Source organism: Scyliorhinus canicula, chromosome 6 (assembly GCF_902713615.1).
Source record: "Scyliorhinus canicula chromosome 6, sScyCan1.1, whole genome shotgun sequence".
NCBI lineage: Eukaryota > Metazoa > Chordata > Chondrichthyes > Carcharhiniformes > Scyliorhinidae > Scyliorhinus > Scyliorhinus canicula.
Genome location: NC_052151.1, coordinates 36,151,166 through 36,163,273, shown reverse-complemented (window position 1 = coordinate 36,163,273; position 12,108 = coordinate 36,151,166). Strand labels below are relative to the sequence as shown.

Genomic DNA, 12,108 nt, shown 5'->3' with positions numbered 1-12,108 from the left:
ACCGTACAGAGAGATGCCGGGGCAGGGCTGTCTAACCGTACAGAGAGATGCCGGGGCAGGGCTGTCTCTCCGTACAGAGAGATGCCGGGGCAGGGCTGTCTAACCGTACAGAGAGATGCCGGGGCTGGGCTGTCTAACCGTACAGAGAGATGCCGGGGCTGGGCTGTCTAACCGTACAGAGAGATGCCGGGGCAGGGCTGTCTAACCGTACAGAGAGATGCCGGGGCAGGGCTGTCTAACCGTACAGAGAGATGCCGGGGCAGGGCTGTCTAACCGTACAGAGAGATGCCGGGGCAGGGCTGTCTAACCGTACAGAGAGATGCCGGGGCAGGGCTGTCTAACCGTACAGAGAGATGCCGGGGCAGGGCTGTCTATCCGTACAGAGAGATGCCGGGGCAGGGCTGTCTAACCGTACAGAGAGATGCCGCGGCAGGGCTGTCTAACCGTACAGAGAGATGCCGGGGCTGGGCTGTCTAACCGTACAGAGAGATGCCGGGGCAGGGCTGTCTAACCGTACAGAGAGATGCCGGGGCAGGGCTGTCTAACCGTACAGAGAGATGCCGCGGCAGGGCTGTCTAAGTTGGTCATCACCAATCAGTACGGCTCCTGAGTGGGGGTGCACTGCTGCAAAGATAGGTTTTGTTTTTGTTTCCAGGACTAATAACTTGTATAGCTAAAGGATTAAAAATATCTACACTTAGTTCAATTTTTAATAAATAAGGTAGATTCATCCAAAATAAGAGAAACTGTGAGAGCTCTCTCCTGGATGCAATCGATGTGGAATGATTGTACAGGAAGGTGAATACTGGGAAACAGTCATCTCTGGTGGACCAAAACTGGCATTGACTGAATTCCAGGTTCTGATTATCTGTTCCTCTTTGACTCCGGTAGGGTGGGAAATCGAAAATGAGGCAAAGGTAATCAGTGGTTTGGTCCTTGATCCTTTTCAGGTGGCTATTGTGTATATACTTCCTTGCCAGAGTGACAGATGACATTACCAGGGCATGAGTTTGCCTTGGATTATCGTATAAGCACTCAATGGTTAACTGATCAGTGAGAATCAGTGGTCATGTGTCATTTGGTTAAGAGCGATGCATTCAGTGAAGATCAATAATGATTACTTATGCACATCTCAATGAAGTGAGCTGAGGCTGCCTTCAGATGTGCTGTGTAATCTGTTCGATGTTTACATATTTTTTTTATAAATTTAGAGTACCCAATTATTTTTTTCCAATGAAGGGGCAATTTAGCGTGGCCAATCCACCTACCTGGCACATCTTTGGGCTGTGGGGGTGAGTCCCACGCAGACACAGGGAGAATGTGCAAACTCCACGCAGACTGTGACCCGGGGCTAGGATCGAACCCGGGTCCTCGGCGCCATCGTGCCTCCCCAAGTTTTACATCCATGACCAATTTTTTGGAATTTCATCTTCGGAAGTTCCCTACTTTGAAAAATGCAAATTGTTCGGGCCTAGTCTGGTCATCCTTCAATTTTTTTCAGTTTACAGTCCATCGGAAACCTGAGGTTTATCGTCTGCTGCGAGCAGCAGTTGTGTTTTACAAATGAAAACCTTTTTGTTTATTTAGATTATGATTTACTGAACTTCAAAGTAAATGAGCATTAACACCTTGGGCGAAATTCTCCCAAAGGGAGACAAAGTGCCGACGCCGGAGTGAAACCCGGTGTGTTTCACTCTGGCGTCAGAGGCCGCTCCTCGCCCCCTATTCTCCTCGGGTGTGGGGGGGGGGGGGGGGGGGGGGGGCTAGGAGCGGCGGCGCGTCAATCTCGCGCACGGGCCTTGACGCTTGCGTCAAAGCGACGCGGCCGGCGATGACTAAATGACGTCACCCGGGCATGCGCGGTTGCCGTCTCCCCCTCCGCTGCCCCACAAGACATGGCGGATTGATCTTGTGGGGCGGCGGAGGGAAAAGAGTGCGTCTTGCAGAGACGCCGGCCCGACGATCGGTGGGCACCGATCGCGGGCCAGACCCCTCCTGAGCACACCCCTGGTGCTCGATCCTCCCTCCGCCCCCCACAGGCCCCACACGCAGCGGTCGCGCGATGTGCACGCCGGCAGCGACCAGGTGTGGTTGGCGCCGGCGTGAACCGGTCGGATTCGGCAGGCCGCTCTGCCCATCCGGGCAGGAGAATCGCCGCTGGACCGGAGCAACGATTCTCCAAGCGGCCTGTCGCAAAACGTGACACGCCATTTTGGGGGGGGGTGGGAGAATCGCGTGGGGGTGCCAGGGTGGCGTGGCGTGGTTCGCCCGCCACTCCCGCGATTCTCCCACCCGGCGTGGGGGTCGGAGAATCGCGCCCCTTATGTTTCCTGATCTTGTGGATGGTATAGCTACAAAATGGCCTGCTCAATCACAAGATGTGCCTTGCCCGAATGCAAAAATCCTACTTGGCTGCAGTGTACAGTGATCTGACTTTGTCTATCCTACCAGAATTTACTTTATTTTCCTAGATTGGAAGGATCTTTCTCTTTGAAGCTTTAAATAGATTTACCTCTAGGATCTCCTGGGTTTACCCAAGTCTGCTAACACCCCTTTTAATCTAAATAATAGCTCCTGATTCCTTCACTCTTCACCCTCCCCCAATCAGGAAGAGCTTGGCCACCTATGCTGAAAGCTGGTTTGAGTTCCACTGCATAGACACTTCTTTAATGTTTCTGTTTTTAAGGTCCTAGCTGGTTATCAGGTGTGTATAAATGGAATGTTTTTATTATTTCCCACATGAAGATTTGGAGATCTCTAATTTCTGAAAGAAAAACAGGAATATTCAGTTTGGGATCTGGTCGAAATATTGAAATGTGTTGCAATCTGTTTTCCCTGCCCCCTCCCTATGCCCTTCCCGAGCAGGTTTTAAATTTCACTCGGCTGGTCGTGTTTTAGTACCACTGATCGAAGCATGGCATAATGATGTATTGATAATGGAGAAACATTTAGCTTTGGCTTTGCAATCTCTGCTGTGGAACCACCAAAGGCAGCAGGTGACTAACTGAAACAAGTCATTAAATGCTGTAATTTTGCATTATCTTTTTAGGGGACTTACTGGACAATTCACATCACCCCAGAACCAGACTTCTCCTATGTTAGTTTTGAGACTAACTTGGCCCAGACTTCCTACGACGATCTAATCAAAAAAGTTGTAGATGTCTTCAAGCCAGGGAAATTTGTCACAACCCTTTTTGTTAACCAGGTGAGATTCTAGGTCTTGCTGTAAAACTAAGTTGGTATAACATCAAGCTGCTGCATGCTAGGAATCTGCAATAATATCGAAAAATGCAGGAAGTGCTCGGCAGGCTGCCAGCATCTGTGCCGAGAGAAAACAAAGGTTTCAGACAGGTGAACTTGTTTTGGAAGAAGACTGGGGGGGGGTGTTCTCATGTTTTTTTTGTACTTGACTATGTACAAATCCCACCATGGCAGTCTGAGAGTTTGCCATCACTTATTATTCTTAATCTGAAAGTAAAAAGCTGGTGGAAGTGTAAGTGACATTGAAGGTGTTGGATCGCTGTGGACAAAATTACAACCAATTCAATCATTCCTGCTGTCTCTACCAAGTCTAGTTTATATGATGTACAGACCAACGCCAATGTGGCTGCCTCTCAGCTGCTCTCTGAAGTGGCCGAACAAACCATTCGGTTGTATTGAATTGCTGATCTTCCCAGTGACACTTGTATCCCAAGAATGACGGCATTATTCTTAAACAGAACTTAAGCAAAGTCATTCTTCCAAATAACTGCTTTCTGCAAACATCTGAGTTGGCAAAATGTTCAGAATTTTGAAGTTCTGACAAATTTAAAAAACTTCACAACAACATCTGTAAGAGTGTAATGTTCCTGGACTAGTGATTCGGAGCCTTCAGTTCAAATCCCAATACAAAAGCTGGGGAAATTGAAGTTCAATTAAATAAATCTGGGATTTTAAAAAAAAACAAGTATCACTGGTGATGACTATGAAACTCCCATCTTGTTAACTTTATTTATTTGTACACCAGATGTGGGTGTCACTGGCCAGGCCAGGATTTATTGTCCATCCCTAATTGCCCTTAGTGGTGGTGAACTGCCGTCTTGAACCGTTGCAGAGTAGGTGGAAGCATGTGATGTAGGTACATCCACAGTGTTATTAGGAAGGAGGTTCCAGAAATTTGGCTGGAGATGGTGGAGGAATGGTGATATAGTTCAAAGCCAGGGTGGTGTGTGGCTTGGTGTGAAACTTTCAGGCGATGGTGTTCCCATACATCATCTGCCCATGTCCTTCTAGGACCTCAAAACATAGAAGCTGAATTAGGCCATTTGGCTCATCGAGTCTGCTGCACCATTCAATCATGGTTGTTATGTTTCACATCCCCATTCTCCTGCTTTCTCCCCACAACCCCTGATTCCCTATATATATCTGTCTTAAAAACACTCGTTGACTTCATCCTCTAGAAGGCTGTGGAGGCCATGGTAGAGGTATGAGGTTTGGAAGGTGCTGACGAAAGAAACTTGGTGGGTTGCTGCAGTTGTCTTGTGGATGGTACACATTGCTGCCACCGTGTGTCGGTGGGAGGGAGTGGATTTTTAGAGTGGAAGAGGGTGCTGATCAAGCGGTTGCTTTGTCCTGGGTAGTGTCAAGCTTCTTGAGTGTTATTGGAGCCGCACTCATCCAGACAAGTGGAAAATATTCCATTACACGCCTGACTTGTGCCTTGTAGATAATGGAGAGGCTCTGAGGAGTCGGAAGAAAATAATAATCTTTTTATTGTCACAGGTAGGCTTACATTAACAGCAATGAAGTTACTGTGAAAGCCCCTAGTCACCACATTCCGGCGCCAGTTCGGGTACACAGAGGGAGAATTCAGAATTCTCAGCTGGTAAGGGAATTAAACCCGCACTGCTGGCCTTGTTCTGCATCACAAACCAGCTGTCTAGCCCACAACTAAACCAGCCCTGAGATCCCACAAAATTCCCCGTCTCTGATCTGCTGTTGTAACCACAGTATTTATATGTCTGGTTCAGTTTCAGGTTTTTTTCTTAATTTAGAATACCCAATTATTATTTTCTCAATTAAGGGGCAATTTAGTGTGGCCAATCCACCCACCCTGCAAATCTTTGGGTTGTGGGGGTGAAACCCACACAGACGCAGGGAGAATGTTCAGTTTTAGTTTTGAATCGATGATAAACCCCCAGGATGTTGATAGTGGAGGTTCAGCTTTGGTAATTCCATTGGATGTCATGGGGTATGGGTGGGTTCTCTCTTGTTGAAGATGATCATTACTTGGCACTTGTGTGGTGCAAATATTACTCACTTATCAACCCGAGCCTGAAAGTTGTCAGGTCTTGCTGCATTTGGACCTCTGTCTGCCTGGTTCCTCGAGGTATTCCAGTTTCCTTCCACAGCGCAAAAATGTGCAGGTTAAGTAGATTGGGTAAGGGTGGCACACTGGGTAGCACTGTTGCTACACAATGCCAGGGACAAGGGTTCAATTGGGTTCACAGGTTTAGCCTGCGGTGACTGTGTGGAGTTTGTCCCCCTGCCTGTTTGTGACCATTTCCTCCGCATGCTCCGATTTCTTCCCTTAGTCCAAATATGTATAGGTTAGATGGATTGGCCATGCTAAATTACCCCTTAGTGGCCAGGGATGTGCAGGTTGGGTTACGGAGATAGGGCGAAGTGGATCGATGCAGACTCGATGGGCCAAAATGGCTCTGTAGCGATTCTAAAAAAAGACTGGCCATGCTAAACTCCATTAGTGTCCAAAGATGTGCAGGATAGATGAGGGAGTGGACCTAGGTAAGGTGCTCTATCAGAGGGTCAGTGCAGACTTGATGGGCCAAATGGCCTGCATTTTAGGAAATCTCTGGATTTTATGAACTGCTTTAGTATCTGAGGTGTTGCAAATGGTGCTGAACGTTGTGCAAACTTCACTTACAGTAGTTCCTTGTTCCTTGCTTAACACTGTAGCTGGGTTCATGTACCTCCTTATCTTTTGCCCCAATCCTTCCATCTGTGTCCCCAGCCTTTTTTGCCACCAATTGATGGGAACTGTTTTTCCTCATCTGTGGTCAGCCCTATCGAAACCTGTTGTCAGCAATGCTATCAAACAGAACTTGGACAAAAGTAACTTGATCAGTTTGGGTTTTGCCACAGCCACTTGACACCAAATCAAGTTACAGTCTTGGTCCAAGCATATACAAAAGAGCTAAATCCCAGCGGTGAAACGCGAGTGACTGCCCTTGATTTCAAAGAGCCCCATCAAAATTCAAGTCCATGGGAATGGTTTGCGGGTAGCTCTCCACTGGTTGGAACCAAACCTAGCACAAAGGAAGGTGATTGTGTTTGTTGGAGGCCATTCATCTCCATTCCAGGCTGCTGCTCCAGGAAATCCTTGGGGAACAATTTGAGGCTAAACCATCTTCAGTGCTTCATCAATGACCTTCCCTCCATCATGAGGTCAGAACTGAGGATTTACATTCAGTCAAGAGTGTTTCAATTCCTCAGATAATGAAGCAGCCTTTACCCAAATGCAGCAAGACCAGCAACCTTCAGGCTTGGACTGATGTGTGGCAAGTAACATTTGATACCCGAGTGCCTGGCAATGATCACCTCACAGAAGGGCAAATCTAGCCAAATTAAAAGCAAACTTGGATGATGGAGATCTAAAGTATAAAGAATATGCTGGAAAATTTCAGCAGGTCTGGCAGTATCAGTGGACAGAGAAACCAATATTTCGAGTCCAATTTGTTGAGCGAATGTAAAGTTCCTAAGCCAGGCAATTTCTTGTCCTCCTGTGTTGAGTGTGGATAGGCCTCCACTGAGCCTTTGGATTGGACGTTCTTCAATGATGTGGTGCATAGTTTGCTCTCTCACACAGACACATAGGGGGCTGGCATTAATGGCCCATCTTTTGAGGTTGGCCAAGCAGGGGCCCTGGCCAGTCCTGAACCTGAATTCTTTCCATGGAAGGTTGGGACCAGGAAGTTGTTGGGTTGGGTTTGAAACCAGGTATTTGATTCCCATTCATTTATCCAGGTGGAATTTGCGTTGAAGTCCAAATCGACCTTATTTTGTAGGTTGTTGTGAGTCGGTGGATATGTGGAGGAGCAATGTTTGGCCAAACAGGAAGTCAAAAGAGTGGTATTGAGTGTAGTGTATGGCTTCTTCAGAACTCTTAATCTATCATCTATCTCCCCTTGACATTCACCGGCATTACCATTGTTGAAATCCGCACCACCACCACCTGTAATGGTACCATTGACCAAAAAATCTGTAAAAATTGTAACACAGGAGCAGGTCAGAAACTTGGGATCCTTTCGTGAGTAACTCATTTCCTGATTCTCAAAGCCTGACCACCATTTACAAGGCAAAAGTCAGGAATTTGTTGGAAGAGTCTCCACTTGCCTGGATGACTGCAGCTCCTTCAAGACTGGAGCAACGGAACACTATCCAGAAGAATAATAATCTTTATTAGTGCCACAGTATTCACCTTCCTGTACAATCATTCCACATCGATTGCATCCAGGAGAGAGAGCTCACAGTTACTCTTATTTTGGTTCCTGCTTCCAAACAAGCGACAGTTACCAACTAGAATGACATGGCCAGCGGGCACATTGGAACAGCAATACCTGCAAGTTCCTTATCCAAGCCACATTCCATCCTGTCTTGGAACTATATTGTACCTTCGCTGTTGGGTCAAAAGCCTGCAGCTCCCTCCCTAACAGCACTCTGTACCTACACTATACATCATGGAGCAGTTCAAGAAGGTGACTCCACTACCTTAAGCGCAATTAGGAATGGACAATAAATGCTGTGTTTACCAGTTATGTCCCCATTTTGTTGGGCGGCACGGTGGTTAGCACTGCTGCCTCACAGCGCCAAGGACCTGGGATCGATCCCGGCAGCAGGTCACTGTCCGTGTGGAGTTTGCCCATTCTCTGTGTCTGCTTGGTCTCACACCCACAACCCAAAAAGATGTGTAGGTTAGCCAAATTGGCCATGCTAAATTGCCCCTTAATTGGAAAAAAATTGAACATTCCAAATTTTTTTTTTAATAATTTTATTTTGCAGTAAAATATTTTATTTAAAATATATAATAGCACAGTGCACTCAGTATAGGTGCTGCAGCTTACCCATACTGCCCTTGATGTATAGGTAAATGCACATTCTAGATATAGATTTATTGTCACGTGTACCGAGGTACAGTGAAAAGTATTGTTCTGTGTACAGTTGTCCTGTGCAGACTGTTGGTGATGTGCACACCTAGGAATTTGAAGCTGTCAACCATCTCCTCCTTGGGCCCCGTTGGTGCAGACAGGGGTGTGTACAATACTTAGCTTCCTAAAGTCAATGACCAGCTCTTTAGTTTTACTGACATTGAGAGAGAAATTATTGTCGTTAAACCACTCCACTAGGCTCGCTATCTCCTTCTTGTATTCTGACTCAGAGTTGTTGGAGATCTGACCCACTATCATCAAGTCATCAGCAAACTTGTAGATTGAGTTGGAGCCGAACTTTGCACACTCGTGTATGTATAGGGTATATATTCGGATGCTAAGTACTCAGCCTTGCGTGGCTGCGGTATTAAGGACTATCGTGGAGGAGGTGTTGTTTATCCTTACTGATTGTGGTCTGTGGGTCAGGAAGTTGAGGATCCAGTTGCAGAGGGTGGAGCCAAGTCCTAGGTTTTGGAGTTTAGATGTGAGCCTAGCTGGGATTAAGGCGGAGCTGTAGTCACGATAGGAGTCTGAGTCCTTGTTGTAGAGATGATCCAGGGATGAGTGTAGAGCCAGGGAGATAGCATCTGCTGTGGACCGGTTGTGGCGGTATGAGAATTGCAGTGGATCAAGGCATTCTGCGAGTATGGAGTTGATGTGTCTCATGAATGGTTGAAGACTCTGGGTCTGTATTCGTTAGAGTTTAGAAGGATGAGGGGGGATCTTATTGAAACTTACAGGATAATGTGAGGCCTGGATAGAGTGGACGTGGAGAGGATGTTTCCACTTGTAGGTAAAACTAGAACCAGAGGACACCATCTCAGACTAAAGGGACGATCCTTTAAAACAAGAGATGAGGAGGAATTTCTTCAGCCAGCGGGTAGTGAATCTGTGGAACTCTTTGCTGCAGAAGGCTAGTGGAGGCCAAATCACTGAGTGTCTTTAAGACAGAAATAGATAGGTTCTTGATTAATACGGGGACCAGGGGTTATGGGGAAAAGGCAGGAGAATGGGGATGAGAAAAATATCAGCCACGATTGAATGGCGGAGCAGACTCGATGGGCCAAGTGGCCTAATTCTGTTCCTATGTCTTAGGGTCTTATGACCAACCTCTCGAAGCACTTCATGATAGATGTCAAGGCCACTGGGCGGTAGTAGTTTAGTCTGGTTCTTTGGCACGTGTATGATGGTGGTGTTCTGGAAGCAGGTTCTTCAGCAGTGAGACCAGGAAGTTGGTGGCCAAATGGATGATGTAAACCAGGTCCTAATGCATGATGTAAACCAGTTCCTCTGCAGTCATTGCCCACTGTGACTGACAAACACAGCACCTTTCCATCTGGAACTTGATGGTCGATTTGACTTTATCCACTTTGGTTAGCATGTTCTCATTGTGCGTGAGGAGAGAGGGGCATTTGCCAGCCTTGTTGAGACCAAGGCCCAGAATACAAGGAATCTGCTTAATAAGGTACTCCGAGGCAAAGAACGCATCATACTTTTCAAGCTTCTTGACCATCATCTTGTTTTTGTTCAACTTCAGAGCTTCAGTGTCCATTTGAGGATGTCCATTCCATTCCATGAATGAAATAAATCCAAGTTGTCAGTTTATTACACTCTATTTCCGGTTCATTTTTGTAACTTCCAACTCTTTTGATGCAACCACTATGGTGTTCTTTTCAATTGAACTTTTACTTGATATCAATTGGGCCAATGTTTTAGGTGATTGAAGTTAAATTGCCTGACACACCTTTATTGTAATACACTTTTTTCTTTCATTCCAGAACTCCAAATGTCGCAGTTCATTTTCTTCTCCGCAGAAAATTGAAGGATTCAAGCGCCTCGATTGCCAGTGTGCCCAGTTCAATGATTACAATTTTGTTTTTTCCAGTTATGTCAAGAATTGTCAGAGACAGCAGAGTTGAATAGCAAAGATGAAAAAACGTAAAAAGAAGTGCAAGGTAAATGGTGGCCTACCTCTAGTTCATGGTAGCAAGGGCCAAACATCACACGGCCACCATTTTATCAGTTTTGTCGGCCCTGTATGTAACCATAATAGAATTGTGTCAAGTTTTAAATGTAACCGTTCTTGTAACAAAGAGTTGGATATCTTGCATGAATGCTCTTTTCGCTGTTTAGTTATGCTAGGTCATTCTTGCTGTGATATTGAAGTGCATGTAGAGCAGTTCAGTGCTTTTTGTTTACAGTTATATAACACTTGCAAAGTTAGAAATGTGCGGTATGTAGGTTTTCTACAGGTGACGCCAAAAATTCTCCACAGACAAGGTTTTCGTCCTCATTAGGTGTGAGCCCTGGCCTGTTTAGAGCCGTTTGTTCACTTGTTTTCCTTCCAGTCAAATGTCCTAGAAAGAATTGGAAAGTCTTTATTTGCTGATGTGGATCAACTTCCCAGGTGCCCACGCTGCATTGGATAGCATGTCAGTTTAATCAGAATTTTAATATGACTGGTAGATTTTTGTGTTGGGATTCTTGTGTGATATCTCTTGACCAAAACTACTTTGTTTCCAGCAGACAAAATCTGGCACATTCCATTTAATTTTTTTGAATAAAAACATTAATTGGTGGAAAGGCTATTGAACATCCGACTTTAAGCATGCCAGGGTTTGCCCGCCCCAAATTTTTTTGTCGGAATTCCCCATTTAAAGGTGAACAGGTAGCGTGTAAACTGGACTAGGTCAGTTTAGTTTAAGAAGTAATGACCTTTATTCAGATGTTGAGAGCAATCCCAAGACGCCCCGTCTATTTTCTGCTGTATCACTTGGTAGTACACTAATATGTTAATAAATTGTTGGAGAAATGTTCAGATGGTATGGGCACAGATAGAAACGGGCATGGCCACAAGGTATAATCAGTAAAATGGGGAATAATTATTGGTGCTGAAAATCACAATAAGATGGTTTTAGCCCCTTTCTACTGATTTTTCTGGAGATTTGGCCTGACTTGCTTTTCTGAGTTTCAATACAAATGCATAGGAACATGATGTGGCATTTGCCCCATAAACACGTGAACAGTGTAACTTTGGTTTGCTTGAAATTGTTTAAAACCTTTAAAGAAATTTGGTTGTTGGTGAAGTGGCTGGTATATTTGCCACGCTTTTTCTTTTGTTAATTAAAAGATTCCAGTTTTGAAATTAAAATTTATTTGCAGTAGATACTTAGACAATTGAAAAATAATCATAAAGCCTGCGAGCTCTGTTGTGGACCAATCATTTTTTTTTAATTAAAAAAAAAGACATTCAAGAAGTGCAACCTTGAGAGGTTGTGAGCCCATCCACATGTCCTGAATTATAAAAATGTTAGATTCCATTTGGGTTATGGGTTGAGCTGTTTTATACATGCAGTCAGCTAAAACATATGCTCCAATTTAGAAAAATCTAATTTGTGATGATTAGTCTCTACTGTGAAAGATTACAATATTTTTGCTCATTGGTGCTGTTCAGTTAAGGGGAAATTTTGGCGCCATTGAAACTTTTATGCCAAGTTGTTTAAAATATTTTAATTCGAGTTCTGAAATCTTTTATCTGTACTACAAGATGCTTCAATAAAATTGAGATTTATGGAATCTGTCAATTTTATTCATGTCTGTTCAGTAATCATAACACCCGCATGGACAAAGTCTGGATATTTTTACACATGATTAACATTTTTAGGACCTATCATACCACCGGTCAAGATGCATTACAATTCAAATATCTTTAATGGGATGAATCTTCACTTTCAGCAAATAATTGGAGGTGTTATTTTAATTATTTTGCGCTTAAGGGATTGATGAACTTTTACACTCTACATTTGAAGATATATGATAAGCACCACACTTACCTTACGAGTGCACTGAAACTATTTTAAATGTTTTGTTATTGAATTCCCTCGAATGAAGGAACCTGATACGC

The 12,108-nt window shown here is 44.8% G+C and overlaps 1 protein-coding gene across 4 annotated transcripts in view; it reads left to right on the top strand.

Annotated features, from left to right (window-relative positions):
• The window catches only part of amd1 (adenosylmethionine decarboxylase 1), an 86,647-nt gene extending 74,867 nt beyond the window's left edge, over positions 1-11,780 (top strand). For all 4 annotated transcript variants that reach the window (XM_038799155.1, XM_038799154.1, XM_038799153.1 and 1 more), the window contains 2 exons: positions 3,050-3,205; positions 9,983-11,780. In XM_038799155.1, the coding sequence (XP_038655083.1) occupies positions 3,050-3,205; positions 9,983-10,123 (297 nt within the window). In that variant the 3' untranslated portion in view covers positions 10,124-11,780. The remainder of the gene's footprint in view (positions 1-3,049; positions 3,206-9,982) is intronic.
• Positions 11,781-12,108: the final 328 nt, after the last annotated feature.